The sequence below is a fragment of the Mirounga angustirostris genome, unplaced genomic scaffold (genome assembly GCF_029215605.1).
Source record: "Mirounga angustirostris isolate CCGP_5_RB_7025 unplaced genomic scaffold, mMirAng1.0.hap1 SCAF_5, whole genome shotgun sequence".
In the NCBI taxonomy this organism is placed as follows: domain Eukaryota; kingdom Metazoa; phylum Chordata; class Mammalia; order Carnivora; family Phocidae; genus Mirounga; species Mirounga angustirostris.
The window spans coordinates 51,237,798-51,256,943 of record NW_026991713.1 but is presented as its reverse complement, the minus strand read 5'-3'; the positions used below and the strand labels follow the sequence as shown (position 1 = coordinate 51,256,943).

Here is a 19,146-nt window from a genome sequence, read left to right as displayed (position 1 = left end):
TTGTAAATCCAGGTATTAGGGACAAGTCCCCCCACCCCCACCCGCCTTTTTTTGCAGTCTGTTAATATTTGCTTTATATATTTAAGATGCTCCTATGTTGGGTGCATAAATGTTACAGAAATGTTTAGAAACATTACATCCTCTTGTTGGATTGACCCCTTTACCATTATGTAATGTCCTGCTTTATTAGCTTTTGTTTCAAAGTCCATTTTGTCTGATATATGTATAGTATGCCCCTGCTTTCTTTTGGCCCCTTTCCATGGACTATCCAAATTTTTCATCCATTCACTTTAGTTGTATGTACCCTTACAGCTGAAGTGAGTCCCTTGTAGGCAGCATGTAGACGGTTCTTGTGTTTTCTGTGATTGGAGAATTTAGTTTTTACCTTTTTTTTTTAAAGTAGGCTCCATGCTGGGTGTGGGGGGTTCAACATGCGGGTTGAACTCATGACCCTGAGATCAAGACCTGAGCTGAGATTGAGTTGGACACTCAACCGACTGAGCCACCCAGGCGCCCCAGCTCATTTACATTTAAAGTAATTATTGATAGGTATGTACTTATTGCCATTTTTAACATTCTTTATTATTTTTACTGCCATTTGTTAATTATTTTCTGGCTGTTTTGTAGCTCCTGTTTCTTCTTGCTTTCTTCCTTTGTAGTTTGGGGACTTTCTGTAGTGGTATGTGTATCTACTACTGGATTTTGTGTGGTGGTTACTATGAGGCTTACAGGTAACTTCTATTTCTACCAGTCTATGTTAAGTAGATTAAGTTTGAACACATTTTTACCCCCCCCCCACTTTAATGTTCTTGATGTCACATTTTACATCTTTTATCTTGTGTATCCCTTATTATACTTTTATTACTTTTACCTTTTAACCATATACTACTTTTGAGATTAATCCACTACCTTTATACTTACCAGTGAGATTTATACTTTCCTATATTTTGTTGCTAATAATTAGCACCCTTTTTGGCTTTAAGTCCCTTTCACATTTCTTGAAAGGCCAGTTTAGTGGTGATGAACTCTTAGCTTTTGCTTGTCTGGAAAACACTTTCTCCTTCAATTCTGAATAACTTCGCTGGACAGAGTATTCTTGTTCGGAAGTTTTTCTCTAAAAAGTCTATATACTGTCCTAGATGTCAGGAACAGTAATCCATTTCATGACCAAGCCCACTGCCAGGCTGTGTAGGCACTCACATGTATAACGGAGGAGGGAAAAATCCTTCTTAGATCAGACAGCACAGTTTAACAGAAAGATGGCTTTGAAATCCTTATTCTCTAATTAGCTTTGTGAGCTTGAATAAATTCAGCTGAAGGAAAAAACCTATTCTGCAGAGGTCTTCTATCACAATAAATACTAATTACAAGCATCCTTTGAATCTCTCAATCCTATCAGCATCAGTCAGACCTGCCAGTTAAGAGAATATATTTTTTTAAGATTTATTTATTTTGGAGGGGGAAAGAGAGTGTGTGTGCATACATGAGCAGGGGGAGGGGCAGATGGAGGGGGAATGAATCTCAAGCAGACTCCCTATATAGTGTGGAGCCCGATGTGGGGCTTGATCTCACGACCCTGAGATTACTTAAAAAAATCTTAAAAAAGCGATCTGGTAGAGTCTGTACTTAGCCTTACTTTGTCTATACAAAGAAATGTTCTTTTTCATTGGATTCACCTTGTGATACACTCAAGTTACATTTTTGGAATTTACCTAAGCATTAGGAAAGTATATAAAAATATACTTCTGTTTGGACTTTTTTTTTTTTTTTTTTTAAGATTTTAAGTAATTTCTCTACCCAATGTGGAGCTCGAACTCACAACCCCAAGATCAAGAGTTGCATGCTCTACCACTGAGCCAGCCAGTTGCCCCTCAAATTATTTTTTTTGATAGTGATCTGGCAACTTTACGGGTGTCCTCTGACATCTTGTTTTTCTACCTGGTTTTCATAGTTTGTAAGATAAAAGGCAACCATCTAGGTCAGGGATTGGCAAATTCTGGCCTGTTTTGGTAAATAAAATTTACCAAACATAACCACTAAGTAGGAGAGGAAAGTAGTTGTGACAGAGACATCCCTTGAAGAACAGGTCTGTCAACCCCTGTCTAAAGTCCTTCTTTGTTTAGGGCAGTGCATCACATGAGTGGACCTCGAGGGAAAGCACCTTGGAAGTTCTTAGACTTTTTTCCTGCAAAGCTGTAAATGCATAAAGATTTATCATTCTTCTCCATGGAGCTCATTCAAAGCTATCGGTCAGTCAGAGAGCATGTACAGGAGAGCTTTCTAGGTAGAGAGTAAAGCACCCAAGGGGGAAAGGCCCGTCTCGAGTGCTAGGTGAGTGACGAAAAGATTAACCGGCGTCAAGGGAGAAAAAAAGAAATCTTGTCAAAATTACTACTTGTGGACTAAAACAAAGGACACATTCCCACTGGAACAGAAATAAACTTTAATTTGTTGAAAAGTGCAGCAGTGAACAGGGTCTTTTGAAGGGCACTTTCTAAGTCAGGTGACTGAGATGACACAAAGCCAGGGCAGAGTAACTTCTAGGAACAGATGACACAAACACAGGAATTGACAGAGGTCATGGGACCTAAGTGGTGGTCAAAGTAAAAAACCCAAATATGCCCATCTAATTCATTGGCGGATCAGCTGAAATAGCCTTTGCTTTCTCTTAATAAGGACTGTGGAACAATCCATCTTATTTTGTTAAAGCACTAATCCTTAGACACCAAAAATAAATTTAAGAACGTTTCTCACAGATTAAGATGTAACTTCCATGGCTACTGTCACTATTTTGTACAAAATCCTTAATATTGTCAATTAAAATGTATTTTGCAACAGTACCGTTGGACAAATTCAAAGATGCTCAAAAGGGGTTCCCCACTGGGTATTTGGGGGGGAGATTTTAATAGGAAATCTTGTAAGGCAAAAATCTCTGTTCATTCCTGTGGCCTTGGGTCGCTTTTCTAATGGTTAGTTTTCTCCTCTGAAGGGCACCAACCAGTCCAGACCTGGCCTTGTAAAAGAGAAAACAATCAAAATCCAAATTCATACAATTAAGAGACTTGGCTTGCAATGTGTTCCTTGTACATATACATTCTGAAAAGTTCAGTGTGTTGAAGTTTGCTAGGCTATGAACTGAGTCCTCTTTATGAAAGATGATTTTAGCACAGATCCAGAATGAAGCCAGTCTAAGAGAAAGTCGAATTATAGGCCATTCCCAAGTTAGTAGGAAATGTACCAGATACAGGAGAGGTACACAGAGTGGGCATCCCATCCCCACCACCCAAACAGCAGTCCGCGGAATGTTAAGAGCAGTGTGGCAGGGTTACTATGGGCAGCTGGACTTGTGTCACTCTTATGACTTTGCCGGCTCTCAGGAACCAGCATCATAAAACTGAATAATAGGACATCACAATATAAGACCTGGTAAGAGTTGGTTTCTTTTTATTCGGGAATAACTATGGTCAACTTTCAGTAAGGTAGAAGTTGACTGATTAATGTTAAGAATCAAAGTGTAGAATAAAGCTGATACCCATATTTAACATTGTAGTTTGCTTTTAATTACAAAATAATTAGAATTTCTTTCCCTAAAACATTCACAGCAGAGGTGTTCATTTCACTTGCCGATTTCACCTCTAAATACCACCACAGTTACTGGGATTGCATGAGGTAAAGGAACAAACCCAATGGCTATTAACCCAACATGGCTCCAGATCTGGAGTTCGGACAGAGAAGTTGCTTACAGCCATGTCTTACAAAGTGCTTAAAGCTCAACCTAAGACCTTAAATAAAGCTAAAATCACTATTGCCTGAGTTGAACAGGTTATAAACCACAGCTCTTCCTCCTCCCTCTGCCGTCCCACCACAGATTAGCTTTCCTGTGAAGAAAACAATAGAAACAGGACTGGTCTTTGAGCCCAGAAACCTACAAATGTAGGTGTTCTAAACAGTGAGGAAATCTCAACAAGGTCTGACTTTGGCCGGGGAACAGTGAGTGAGGCCCAAATTACCCAAGACTCCAAACACTCAGGAAGAACTCTAAAAGGGAAGGAATTAGGGTAAAGCAGTTGGAACTTCGCATCAACTATACCAGATGAACAGAATGTCAACAAAATGCAGAGTCAAAACTGAACCCAGGCTCCCTGCTACACAGGCACTTACTCTATCTCAACTATAGCCCTTCAGCCTGTCAACCCAAGAGCCCTGTCTACAGCAGGCCCTCAGAAAATGCAACCTTCACCAACCCTTGGAAGTTCTTTCTCCGCTGAGATACCTAAGCCACTTTGTTTTTCAGATCTCAGAGGGGTAATTATCAAAAGAAGAGACATTCCCACTTGTGGTTAGCATGTAGTTAGCAGCCACCAGAAAGGAGATGGCTATCACCTTTTAGAACCACCTGGAATTAGCCTTTACCAAAAACTGACTGTTCTATATCAGTGTAGCACCAGCCCAGAATGCAGAAGAAACGAAACAACAAAAACCCAACAACAAAAAACAGTGTTTGGTTGACAGATGGGTTTTGAATTTGTGACCTTACCACATTGTGACTAATCTGAAAATGGTGGTACTTGTTCTTGCTCTGATGGTTATTCAAGCCATGTGATGTTGGTATTTTTGATAGTGAAGTAGTCAAGCTGTAAAATACTCCCCCGCCCCCCAAGTATTGCCATTTATCTGAATGGATTTACAAATTCAGACTCTGACCACATGGGGAATAATCAAGAACTGTAACCCCAGGAAAGGGTATGGTGAGAACGAAGACCTCAGGAGCATTCGTGATTAGCTGAGTGAAGGGACCAGGGCCAGCCATTCCTGACGTAAGGGCAGAGTTCACAGTTTAACACTTTGCACAAGGAAGTCTCCCGATTGGGTTGCTCTTTCAAACAGGACTGAGAGCCAGTCCAGAAACTCTTCCAGGCGTGGTCTTGAGGACTAGCTACAGATACCTACTACAATCACTCCATCAGGCAGAGGCGTGCGGGGACCCAGCTGCAGACGTCGCTACAGAGGATGCTTTGAAAACCTTCGCGTCCTGACCCTGCCATGACTGTTGAACATGAGCCGAGGGTCAAACCTGTATCTGGGGAAGGAAACGGGTCACATTAACTCGAGTTAGCCGCTGAGCACTTCCTTCAGCATGTTCAGTGGAAAGGATAGCAGGAAGGAAGAGAGAAGGAACTTAAATCACCAGAAAGGAATCGAGTGGCAAAGTCTGTAGTACAGAAGTACTGAATAATGAAGAGCATTTCCAGCACAAGGAAGCAAGCACAAAACAATGTAGTAAAAAGCCAAGAGGAGGAAAAACAAGTAAGATTAATCTTGAGAAGCATTAGGAGGAGGCAAGATGTGAGCTGCCCCCCCCCTTTTTTTTTTGAGAGGGGTTTGGAGGCATCCTGAAGTTTGGTTAAAGCAGCCTAATGGCAAGAATACAGCCTTTGCTGGAGCCCTACCAGAGCCCTTTACTTCACAGTTCAGACAGAATGACAGGTAAGAGCACAGGTGTGCACCTCGGACACAAGTTTCCATCTGGCTCATTACGAACTCAGGTAAGTCATTAGCCTCTCTGGCTACCAATAAAATAGCGAGGAGTGTAACACACATGAAATATCTGGTACACACTGTAAGTTGGCCAAGTGTCAAGTTACCATTCAGCTTTTACTCTTTGTTCGGTGGTAAAATTAAAGAAGGTAGATCGGCTGGAAAGACATTTTACATGTGTAGGCTAGACAGAACATTGTATTTTACTTTTATCCTGCAATCTCTTGGAATAAACTATTTAGCATTATTTTAGAACCAGGGGGGACCATACACTCTCTGTCCCAATGACTCAACTTTGTTACTGTATGTAAATGAATGTTTGTGGCTATTTTCAAAGGGTGGTGGCTGGATGGCGGGAGCCTGTAGGATCTAGTCTACTGACCCCCATTTTCAGAGGATTCTATAGGCCTAAGTGTTTGGTGGGAAAGAATAAGCTACTGCTAAGGAATTTAAAAAGAAATCAGGTGGTTTAAATATTAGTAAAGCCAGCATCTACAGTCTCGGTTATAAGCTTCTTAGAACGTGAGCAAGACAAATTATAGTTACAACAAACACAGCTTGCCTGGGAGTCATGAGGTCTTGCTGTATCAGTTCTAACTGTGACCCTTGGGCAAATTGCCTTCAGGGCTCTAGCGACTGCTTGGAAGTTCTCTGGTTAAGTCCTAACACTTCAGACCTGATGCTCAGGCTCCATCTGAGGATGGATTTAAGTCCCAAGAGTCATCCAGAGACTGCTATAGACATCTAATTTTACTTGATAAAACACTCTGAGCACAGTAGCTGTTGGAAACTGCAAAATCATCATGTGTCAACTAGAAGTCTTGTGCCTTTTACTTGAGAGAATGAATTTCCTACTTCAAAGAACTGGTGTAAGTGAGGCTGCATTTCACTAACCTGGAGGAAAGCTCCAAACTGGGCAGTGAGAACGCTTGACCGATGCGTTCTGACTGATTAACAGGGTTATCCATATAAAAAAAGCTTAAGTGATATAAAATTATGATAAATGTCTTTTTATATTATTGTCACCTAGTTTTAGTTTGCTGGCCTCCACATCTTGCTGGCTCTATATATGGCATTTAGAAGCAAAAATGTTTTTCCTTTTAAAATTTTATTTGAGAGAGCGAGAGCAGGGGGAGGAGCAGAGGAGGAAAGACTCTTAAGCAGACTCTGTGAGCTGAGTTCAGAGCCCAGTGCAGGGCTCGATCCCACGACCCTGCGATCATGACCTGAGCCGAAACCAAGAGTTGGACACTTAACCGACTAAGCCACCTAGCTGCCCCTACATTTCTTTAATAAACTGTCTATAATCCAGTATCTCTGCTCATTCGCATAGATTACTCTCTAATGTGTACTGAAGACATTTTAGACAAAGCTAAATAACTAAGTTACTACTTAAGTTAGTACTTTCCATCAAGCACAGGATATCAATCTTCCCTACCATCAAAATAAGAACTAAAATAATCCTTTCCTGGTGAAAATTCAACTTTAGATCTCATAATCTTCAAGCATAAAATGACAGGTTTCTTACCATAGGCAGCTCAAATTCATGGTATGCTGAGACCCAGTGTCACTGGTGAAAAGTTACTATTTCAGAGGAATGAGTGGTAGGAACAGAGCTGGATTAGAAGGTGATGAAAATCTTCTCTGCCTTCATATACTACAGTGGTTTTATGTAGTTCAACATTTCAGAGTCTATGCCTTCTAATTCATTTTGTGTGTTTAGCATGTTAAATTTACTGGCAAGCATTCCAGTTCCTCTAATTGGGGTTTCTGAGAAATGAACGAAGGCATATCATCTCAGAAGTGCTAGGGAACAGGGCAGCACTTGGTCGGCTTACTCTAAAAAAGCTCCACCTGTCACCTGTGCAACCGACAAGAGCCACACGCGGCAGGGGTCAGGGCTAAGCCTCCATGTAAAGCACCAACTGGAACCAGAGAGCAAAAAGTTTCAAAGAACTTATTTTGTCAGCACAACAGACACAGGATTCCTACCATAAAGCAGAACACTGAGAAACACAGCTTAGCTCAAAGCCAAAAGGGCCCCTCAGGCTGCCTCTGCCTTCAAGGATGGCATGATTGCTACAGACAACTTGGGAGAGCCATCGAAGACAAGGGAAACTTACCCAGGGTCAAACACCCCTGGAGTGCGACAGGTTGGTCCAGAACAGGACTGTAACATCATTAGCCGGTAGTTCATTTTTCCTAAAAGCTCTGGGTCTATACTTTTAGCAATGTTTGTGATTTGGTCTGGATCTGCAGTCAGGTTATAGACTTCTACAAATACCTGCGAGAATGTGAACATGGGGGAAAGAAAAGAACAAGCATTATATTTGAAATACTCCTCATGTGAATGATTTCTAAATGGGAAGGGAAGAGGTGGATAAGCGCAGTGCCTGGGAGAGCATCATCTGGTCTCAACATCCTCAGAGAGCCCAAGGGTAAACATGAGACCACGGAGCATCTGTTCTCAGGGTTAAAGGGCTTCAGGTCCAGGGTCCATGGCCCACGTGCTGGGAAGGGGCCTCCAGCACCCCCTGTGCCTTTCGGCAGAGATAGGAGGACAAATTTACTACCTTTTATAATAAAAGCAGAGAACAGAATGCAGGACCCTGAAATAGGCTCAGAAAGTAGACTGCTAATATTGTTAACAAAAGTGAGAGCTGACATTTGAAGGTTTTTGCGTTAGAATTGTTAAGATTCAAATAAGAATAGATATGAAAGTATTCTAACCTGTGTTGTACAGATGCTAGTTTCCTGTTTTAAAAAGCAGTTTTGGATGTCCACCGCCAATTGGGAAAGGACACAATCCCATTATTTCTGACACTGGATAGATCTAATATCACTATCTCCCCTGCTGCCCCCGTATTTTATTCTCCAAGTGACAGGCTAGGAAGATGACACGTAAACATTATGGGGGAAAGGAGGAACAAGAACTGATTCTGAACGATGCTCTGCTGCTGCTGTCCACAGTGCTTATGAGCTGCAAACAAGTGGTAAGTCCATTTCTGAGAAACACAATGAGCATCGGCTCCATATAGCAGATGTGTATGCCAGATGAGCACATGCTGATAAACAGTATGAAACCACAAGGGACTGCAGGGCATGAGATCCTCAGACAATCCATAATGATCTCTGGTGGCTAAAAGCCACCTTACAAGGATGGAGCCTCCTGGTCTTGCTTTTGATGCCCCACTGCTGATCTACTTGAGCAGCTCTGGAATGCGCTGTTGTGGGGACAGAAGTTTCTGAACAAGCTGGTTGTAAGTAGCAAATGTTCTGACTCCTTTTACCTCCATAGAAGTTGAGGTGTCTTACTCTGACCCCAAACTATCAGGGAAGCCAAGAGACCAGGCATGTAGCAATCTGAGCAAGTGGACGGTGCATTTAAAGTGTGTTTGGGTGGTGCTGGGAGTGGAGAAAATCCCTTTTGGAAAGGGCACAGTTAGAGAAGTGCGGTATGGCTTTGTGGCTTTTTTTTTTTTTTTTTTTTTAAGATTTGAGAGAGAGAGGAAGTGCATGTGAGTGGGGGGAGGGCAGCAGGGGAGGGAGAGAGAAAGTCCCAAGCAGACTCTGCCTAGTGCAGGGCCCAGTCTCGGGACCCTGAGATCACGACCTGGGCCAAAACCAAGAGTCAGATGCTTAACTGACTGAGCCTCCCAGGCGCCCCTCTATTTTCTTAACTGAAGGAAGCCTAAGTGGAAGTATAGATAAGAAACCTATCTTCCTTAGGGAACATCCTTGGAATTGCTCTTCTGCTACCACGTCCAGCCAACAGAGCACTGGCACTAGGACACAAAGGGGTGGGGGAGGCAGAGGGCCTTCTTACCTCCTGGTCATCAAACTCACAATACTGTAAATTCCACTGCGCCGACAGGGTCCTCACACAGGCGTAGGTGTTATTGTAAGCATCTTCACAGACACAGTCTGGGAAACATTGCTGTAGGGATATTGAGAAAGTTAAATCAGGACAGTTCTGTAGTAACAAATACCACTTGCCTACAGGGGCAACCAAGTTGCCTCAAGTCAGACCTACCACTGGACAGAAATTAGGAAACTTTCCACAGAGAAGTAAATCAAAGATAGATGTGTGGCTTTGTTCCTTGTAGCTAACTTGATTAAGGAACATGTTTGTCTGTAGACTCTTGCCATCACTGTCTGCTAATCTCATGACAAGAATCTGTTGTAGCGAGCAAATGGAAAATGGATGGGATGGATGGTAAGGAGACGAAATCAATCTCCTAGGAGTCATGTCTAAGGTATATTAGGAACTGTCGTCTTAATGGGTTGGAGAAAAAGGCTCAAGTGAGCTTTGTGGAATCAGCTGCAGGTAAGTTATTTCTGCATGTCTTCCTTACCAACTTTTGGTTGGTTCTTCACTATTCCTTACACTTTGGTATCAGGCTTCTCTCTGGAGTTGACTTTCCTATTTCCCATATCCAAAGTGAGACCAACACTGCTCTTACCACCTTCATGACCAGCTTGGCTGCCACCAAGCAAGACACTTATGATGGCAGTTACATATAACTGTGGCAACCCTGTATCTCTACTGAAGGCCACTGATAACCTCCCTCATAAACAATGGTATACTGCTATTGGGAAGGGTAGGAAAACAAGAAGAAATGACTAAGAATATGGGTAGATACATGTGCTTGTTACAAAAACAAGAATTCAAGGTGCACATTCTGACAATAGGTCAGAAACATCATTTTCAGGATTACTAAATTTGTCTTGTCTACTAATCTCTACGTCAAGTGACAAAGTCAAGTGAAAGAGGACCAAGACTCAGATTAAGGGTTTTAATACTTGACACACCTAAATCTATGCCTTGCTGTGCTATTGGTAAGAAAACTGTCTAAACCAGCTCAAGCTATTACTCACAGATACTCCAGGACTCAGTGAAGGACAGGTTGGGTCGGTGACATTACGGCCTTCTCCTTGATATTCCACCAAGACATCTGATCGCCAAGTCAGATTGCCGGCACCTTTCTGGAAGGAAGAGCAAAAGTGGTTTCTGTGAGGCATATAGATTGTGATAAGGATCACAAAGTTATATTCTGCTAAAGGGGATGTGGGAGTCAAAACTAGTTGGGACTATTCATTCAGTAGCTAAAGAGAATGGCAAAACCTGATGCAGATGAAGGTTTCTAAATAGCATGTTTTGTACTTACAGATGATAGTCAAAATGCTTTAAGCATTAATACTTCTGTGAAACAGGTTGGGAATGGAAACTATAAACTCTATCTAAGAATTCTTCTAGGGGCACCTGGGTGGTGTACTTGGTTGAGTGTCCAGCTCAGGTCTGATCTTGGGGTCATGGGATCAAGCCCTGTGCTGGGTTCCATGTTCAGCGTGGAGTCCACTTGGATTGCTCTCCTCTCTGCCCATTCCCCCCCCACCCAAAACAAATAAAATCTTAAAATTCTTCTAAACCCATCAGATGAAGAAATTTATAGCCAATTATATACAAGGACAAAAATATTAAACACAGCTGGTGTGCTAATAAGGACTATAACAGGTTCAAATTTGTTCTTAGTCGGAATGAAGATACCACACATATATGAACTCATTTATTCACTGCACATTAGTGGAGTGAAAGGAAAGAAGCAACAGCATTTGAAATGGGAGAGTTTAAGACAGGCACACAATGATGAAAGGAAGAAGGCTAAAGTAATAAAAGTTGTGGATCAAAAGGACAATATGAGCACTGGAAGGAAGCAGAACACTTGGTAGTAAGGTTTCCCGAAATCCAGCTTTTAGACAAGGAATGGAGAGATGGGGTGGTAACCAGAGAGAAAAAGGTGCTGACAGGAGGCTGCCCCTTTGTTCTGTAAAGAATAGCAGGTGGTGGGAAGCAATGGGAGGTTTTTAATCAGGGAAGGAACACAATCAAGGCTGTGCTTTAGAAAAGTCACCCTAGTAGCAGTCTAGAGATGGGGCAGAGAGAGATAGGGAGATCAGGTTAGAATGTGCTCTTAAAATGGTCTACAGCCTTAACTAATCAAAGTCTGGTTCCTGGTGTTAAAGAGGAGACAGCAGGCCCAAAAAGGAGTCACTTGTGCTAAACCCCACACCAACAACCAAGACTTAATCCCTAACCTGACCTAGTTGCAGTTTCAATCCTCCAGGAATGTAACTTTCACCAGTCAACTTGAAATTACCTGGTTAGCGCTAGTGAGGTAATCTGCCCCACAGGCCTTTCCGTTCCCCTTGGGAGGGTGACCTTACCTGAAACAATGCATTCTTTGCTAATAATTTCCATTATCCACCCCCTTTCCACCTTAAAAAACTTTTCCTTTTCTATAGCTCTGCAGAGGCTACCTTCTATTGTAGATGAGTTGCTGCCTGATTCATGAATCACTGGATAAATTTTTAACAGATCGGGTGGCAGTGCCAGGAGCTGAATCAAACTGCTGACAGCATTCTGGGACAATGAGAACCACTGGCAAGATAATTGCAACCCCCCCCCTTTTTTTTAATTCAAGACTTGAACTCATGACCCTAAGATCAAGACCTGAGCTGAGATCAAGAATCAGATGTTCAACCAAGCCACCTAGGCGCCTCTTTGTAAACCCATTTTTGAGTTCACGGTCCTTTCACCATTTCTGAGGGCTGTGGGTTCTAGGTTGTGATCCTAGTCTAATTGGCTTTCTGGTCCAGGGCTTAGCTGGTCACCTTCAGCTGGCAGAATGTTCCATTCAGAACCCAGTTCCCCAGCCCTTGGTTCAATCTGCAGTTCCCCAGTTACTTGGGACCTCTTTCCAGCCCACAGTCCCTATTTGCTGGAATTTGCTGGTTTAGTCCATGCTGGGAATTGCTGGTGGTGCACACGGCCTCTCTTAGCTAGTTCCCAGTAAACCTCTCTTGCTTACTGCTGGTATGTTAAGGTACATATTTGTCATCTTTTGTGTAGATAAAAGCTATTGCTAATGAGGATCTTGGAAGCCAAAAAGCCACAAAAATTGGTGGACACGAGTATTTTACAGTGTTTGTCATCCCCAAGACGACTCCTGTGATAGGATAAATCGGTCATGGGTGACCAACCATCCATCTAACCCATCCCACCAACTTCCAAGAAAATTTCTATGCAACAACGTACACTGTAAAACACCAACCCCCGACCCAGTGGCACCTTTTAGGTATTTAGATTGGCTCTGAGAAATCCAAAGTCTTAGAACCTGAAACTCTAAAAAGTCAAGTGCACACTTGCATACTTTATGTCTAAAAACTATGGTTCCTGAAGTCATAAATATCTACAAGAATGGCAAAATCTTACTAAAAACAGCCCAGAGTTAAACGGGCCTTATGGGGACAAGTAGACAAGATCGCTCATTTAAGAAACATGCTAGCCCTGCCACACCTGGCAGGCAGCCTCGTCCAGCCCCAGAACCTTCCCAAGTGACCTCTTGCTGTGCCACACCCAGTGGGAGGCCTTGTCTGGCGCTAGTGCCCCTGCCCTGGGGGGTCCAGCTCCGCACACGAGAGTGCCTGCAACAGTTAGCTGGACTTTGCAGCCACAGCTCCAGGAGGCTGCCCTGCCCACAGCTACTGCAGCCCGCTGTACCAGAGAGCTGCCTTGCACACCACTGAGTCCACACCAACTGCACCCCAGCCGTGACAGGAGGGTGCACACAGCCCACACGGGACATCCCTGGGACACATGGCTTGGGTGACCAGGGGAGTTTGCCCTACTGGGTCCCCTAGGATACCTTTGGCTTAAAGCCACTTCTTCAAGCCCGGGAGATGTAACTGATCCACTTAATACGTAGAAACAAATATATTTAAACAGAGGCAACATGAGACAGACTATGTTCCAAAGAAAAGAACAAGACAAAAACCTTAGAAAAAGAGCTAAACAAAATGAAAACTGGAAGAAACACATGTTCAGGCTAAGAGCAACATGATATTAAACCACCAAGGGGTCAACAAAGAAATAAGAGAAAAAAAATACCTTGAGACAAATGGAAGCACAACAGTTCAAAATGTAGGAGACACAGCAAAAATAATTTTAAGAGAGAAGTTTAGGGGCACCTGGGTGGCTCAGTCAGTTAAGCGTCTGCCTTTGGCTCAGGTCATGATCCCAGGGTCCTGGGATTGAGGCTCGAATCAGGCACCTTGATCAGCCAGAAGTCTGCTCCCCCCCCCACCCCCTGCTTCTACCTCCCCCCTCCACTGCTCTCTAATAAATAAAATCCTTTTCCATGATGAATCAAACTAGCTCACTATGACCTACACATAATAAAATCTTTAAAAAAGGAAAAAAAAAAGGGAAGTTTATAGTGATACAGGCCCACCTCAAGAAAAATCTCAATCTAACCTTACACCTAAAGAAACTAAAAAACGAACAAAGCCCAAAGTTAGTAAAATAAAGGAAATAAAAAGATCAGTGAAACTAAACACTGGTTCTTTGGGGCACCTGGGTGGCTCAGTTGGTTAAGCGTCTGCCTTCGGCTCAGGTCATGATCCTGGAGTCCCGGGATCGAGTCCCACATCGGGCTCCCTGCTCGGCACGGAGTCTGCTTCTCCTTTCCCTCTGCCTGCTGCTCTGCCTACTTGTGCTTGCTCATGCTCTATTAAATAAAATCTTAAAAAAAAAAAAAGCTGGTTCCTTGAAAAGATAAAATTGATAAATGTTTAGTCAAACTCATCAAGAAAAAAACAGAGGGTCCAAATAAAATTAGAAGTGAAAGAGAAGTTACACCAAAAGGGACAACTTAGAAGAAATGGATAAATTCCTAGGAACACACAATTTTCCAAGACTGAATCAAGAAGCAGGAAATCTAAACAGACCAGTTACTAGTAATGAAACTGAATCAGTAATCAAAAAACTCCCACCAAACAACAATGCAAGACCAGACGGCTTCACAGATGAATTCTACCAAATATTTAAAGAAGAATTAATATGTATCCTTCTTAAACTATTCCAAAAATCAAAGAGGAAGGAATGCTTCCAAATTCCTCATTCTGTAAGGCTAGCATTACTTAGATACCCAAAGCAGACAAATCCCCACCCCCCCAAATTACAGGCCAATATCTTTAATGAACATAGATGCAAAAATCCTCAACAAAATATCAGTAAACTGAACTAAGTAATACATTAAAAAAAATCATAAACCATGATCAAGTAAGATTTATTGCACGGATGCAAGGATGGTTTAATGCCTGCAAATCAATCAACAAAAAGCTACAAATCAGGGGAACCTGGGTGGCTCACTTGGTTAAGTGTCTGCCTTCAGCTCAGGTCATGATCTCGGGGTCCTGAGATCGAGCCCCGCATCGCATAAGGCTCCCTGCTCAGCAGAGAGTCTGTTTCTCCCTTTCCCTCTGCCCCTCCCCCACACTGCTCATCCTCTCTCTCAAGTAAAATCTTAAAAAGAAAAAGAGGGGCGCCTGGGTGGCTCAGTCGTTAAGCATCTGCCTTCAGCTGAGGTCATGATCCCAGGGTCCTGGGATGGAGCCCCGCATCGGGTTCCCTGCTCAGCAGGAAGCCTGCTTCTCCCTCTCCCCCTGCTTGTGTCCTTCTCTCTGTCTCTGTCAAATAAGTAAATAAAATCTTAAAAAAAAAAAAAAGTATTTGATGAAATTCAACATCCATTTATAATAAGATGGGTATATAGGGAACATTCTTCAACATAATAAAGGCCACATATGACAAAACCACAGCTAACATGATAGTCAATGGTGATAAGCTGAAAGCTTTTCTCCTAAGACCAGGAATGAGACTAGGATGCTTACTTTTGCCACTTTTACTCAACACAGGATTGGAAGTCCTAGTCACATCAGACAAGCAAAAGAAATAAAAGGCATCCAAATTAGGAGAAGTAAAACTCACTATTTGCAGGCAACAGGAAACTATATATAGAAAACAATAAAGACTCTACCAAGAAAGTATTAGAATAAATGAATTCAGTAAAGTTGCCAGATACAAAATTAATATACATTAATAGGTTGTCTCTGCATACACTAATAATGAACTATGAGAAAGAGAAATTAAGAAAACAATCCCATGTACAATCTCAGCAAAAAGAATACCTAGGAATAAATTTAACCAAGGAGGTGAAAGACCTGTTCTCTGAAAACTGTAAGACAGTGATGAAAGAAATCAAAGATGACACAAATAAATGGAAAGATATACCATGCTCATGAAACTGGAAGACTTAATATTGTTAAAATGTCCATACTACCCAAAGGAATCCACAGATTCAATGCAGTCCCTACCAAATTACCAACAGCATTTCAAGAAACTAGGCTAAATATTCCTAAAATTGTATGGAACCACAAAAGACCCTGAAGAGCCAAAGCAATTTCGAGAAAGGACAAAGCTAGAGAAATTATGTTCCCTGATTTCAAAGTATACTACAAAGCTATAGTAATCAATACAATAGGGTACTTGGCACAAAAACAGACATACACTCAATGGCACAGACTAGAGCTCCAGAAATAAACCCAGACTTATACGGTCAATTACTCAAGAATATACAATTGGGAAAAGATGGGAAAATTTTTTTTTAAAGATTTATTTATTTTAGAGAGAGATCAGAGGAGGGACGGACGGAGAGGGAGAGAGAGAAAATTTTTTTTCTTTTAAAAGATTTCATTTATTTATTTGACAGAAAGAGACACAGCGAGAGAGGGAACACAAGCAGGGGGAGTGGGAGAGGGACAAGCGGGCTTCCCACCGAGCAGGGAGCCCGATGCGGGGCTCGATCCCAGGACCCTGGGATCATGACCTGAGCCGAAGGCAGACGCTTAATGACTGAGCCACCCAGGGGCACCGAGAGAGAAAATTCTTAAGCAGACACCACATAGCACAGAGCCCGACATGGGGCCCAATCCCACAACCAGAGACCACCACCTGAGCCGAAACCAAGAGTCAGACACTCAACTGACAGTGCCACCCAGGTGCCCCAAGATGGTCTCTTTTATAAATGGTCTAGGAAGAACTGAAGAGCTACATGCAAAAGAATGAAACTGGAGCACTTCTTTTTTTACACGATATACAAAAATAAGCTCAAAATTGATCAAAGACTTAAATGTTAAACCAGAGGCCATAAAACTCCTGCAAGAAAACAGGAATATTTTTTTGGATCTGTCTCCTCAGGCAAGGGCAACAAGGCAAAAATAAACAAGTGGGACTACATTAAACTAAAAAGCTTTGGCACAGTGAAGGAAACCAACAAAGTGAAAAGGCAGCTTACTAAATGGGAGATGTCTGCAAATGATATAACTGATACAGGGTCAATGTCCAAAATATACAGAGAATTCACACAACTCAACATTTTAAAAAGTCCAATTAAAAAGTGGGTAAGGACCTAAACAGACATTTCTATCTATCTATCTATCTATCTATCTATCTATCTATCTATCTATCTATCTATCTATCTATTTATTTATTTATTTACAACAGAGAGAATGAGAGAGAGAGAGCACATGAGAGGGGGGAGGGTCAGAGGGAGAAGCAGGCTCCCCGCCGAGCAGGGAGCCCGATGCGGGACTCGATCCCGGGACTCCAGGATCATGACCTGAGCCGAAGGCAGTCGCTTAACCAACTGAGCCCCCAGGCGCCCTAAACAGACATTTCTGCAAAGAGAACATATAGATGGCCAAGACCTATGAAAGATGCTCACATCACTGATCATCAGGAAATTCAAGCGAAAACCACAATGAGATTACCACACACTTGTCAGAATGGCTAGTGTTCAAAAGACAAGAAATAACAAGCATTGGTGAGGATGTTTAGAGCACGGAACTTTCATGCACTGTTGGTGGGAATGCAAAATGGTACAGCTGCTATGGAAAACAGTATGGAGGTTCCTCAAAAGTTAAAGACAGAATTACCCTACGACCCAGTAATCCCACTTCAGGGTATTTATGTGAAGAAAATGAAAAGACCAATTTGAAAAGATGTATGCACCCCTATGTGCACTGCAGTATTTACAACAGCCAAGACATGAAAGCAACCTAAGTGTTCATTGATAGATAAATGGATAAAGAAACTGGTATATACATATATACAATGGACTACTACTCAGCCATAAAAAAAGAATGAAAACTTGCCATTTGAGACAACATGGATGGACCTAGAGGGTATTATGCTAAGTGAAGTAAGTCAGCGAAGGACAAATACTATTTTACTTATATGTAGAATCTAAAAAAACCCAAATAAAACAGAAACAGACTCATAGATACAGAGAACAATCTGGTGGTTGTGAGAGAGGAGGATGGTGAGGCAGTTGGCAAAATAGGGGAAGGGGATAAAAAGGTACAAACTACCAGTTATTAAATAGACACAGAGATGCCATGTGCAACACAGGAAATACAGTTAATAATGTAATAACTTTGTATGGTGATAGAGGGTAGCCAGATGAACTGTGGTGATCACTTTGTATTGTATATAAATGCTGTACACCTGAAACTAATATAATATTGTACATCAACTACACAATTAAAAGAGAAATGTACTTGAAAGTAAGGGTTCCTGAATTAAATGAAAAGAATGGGATACCTATTTTTTTATTTTTTTTAAAGATTTTTATTTATTTATTTGACAGAGAGAGACACAGCAAGAGAGGGAACACAAGCAGGGGGAGTGGGAGAGGGAGAAGTAGGCTCCCCACTGAGCAGGGAGCCCGCATGTGGGGCTCGATCCCAGGACCCTGGGATCATGACCTGAGCCGAAGGCAGACGCTTAACCGACTGAGCCACCCAGGCGCCCCTTTATTTTTTAGTTTTAATGATTTTATTTATTTATTTGAGAGACACAGTGAGAGAGGGAACATAAGCAGGGGGAGTGGGAGAGGGAGAAGCAGCCTTCCCGTGGAGCAGGGAGCCCGATGTGGGGCTCGATCCCAGGACCCTGGAATCATGACCTGAGCCGAAGACAGACGCTTAACGACTCAGCCACCCAGGTGCCCCTGGGATACCTATTTTAATTGGTATGCAGAGGTTTCCAAAAGGCTTCAAGATTCTAAAATAGCCTCACTAAAGGATTCATTTCAAAAGACCATGGAAAAATTAAAGACACAGAGGTACCTAAAAGATAGAAGTGACTTGACTCCTACATTCTTCTCTATCCTTCTTTATGTTGAGTACTCATGTTTTACTAATTCTGTCAAAATTGCCTTTCACTCTAAAGAGACTATTAAACTGTTACCTTTAAAAATAAAGCCACCTGAGGTTGCAAGTGATCCTTCTCAGATCTCTTTCACTCCTTGGTCAAAGACCGAACTAAGGGTCATAGCTAAAGAATTTCCTGAACCTAAGGAAGAGCCCTGAGTTTTCTGAAGAGTTTAGAATCCTTATGAGTGCCTATGACCCCAGGCTGCCAGATCTTTATCAGCTTGTACACATGTCGGTAGAACCTCGTGAAGGTTCCCAAAAATGGATTTGGGAAGCAGAATCCCAAGGATGATAATCAAGATCCTCAATCACCAACATAGTCCTTGTATGGACCACAAAAATCTGGAAATATATCAACTGATATTTAAAAAGCCATTCCTAGAGTCTTCCCTGCCTGTACTGATTGGTCTGTTATCCAAACATGAAAATAAAAGATGGATCTGTGGCAGAATCTAAAGCCTGTTTGGAAGTGTTCTTCCTATGTCACTCCCG

General features: G+C 42.2%; 1 protein-coding gene across 2 annotated transcripts in view; it reads right to left on the bottom strand.

The window, feature by feature from the left end:
* Positions 1-2,426: 2,426 nt before the first annotated feature.
* The window catches only part of GNS (glucosamine (N-acetyl)-6-sulfatase), a 55,387-nt gene continuing 38,667 nt past the window's right edge, over positions 2,427-19,146 (bottom strand). Inside the window, exons 11-15 of one of the 2 annotated variants that reach the window (XR_010411476.1) lie at positions 10,417-10,524; positions 9,365-9,475; positions 7,662-7,822; positions 4,951-5,080; positions 2,427-3,013 (exon numbers count right to left, since the gene is read on the bottom strand). Coding sequence is in view for 1 of the 2 variants with exons in the window: in XM_045873041.3 (XP_045728997.1) it covers positions 5,002-5,080; positions 7,662-7,822; positions 9,365-9,475; positions 10,417-10,524 (459 nt within the window). In the remaining variant the exon portion in view is untranslated. Of the gene's footprint in view, positions 5,081-7,661; positions 7,823-9,364; positions 9,476-10,416; positions 10,525-19,146 lie in introns of both variants that reach the window. The other variant, XM_045873041.3, reaches the window with a different exon arrangement.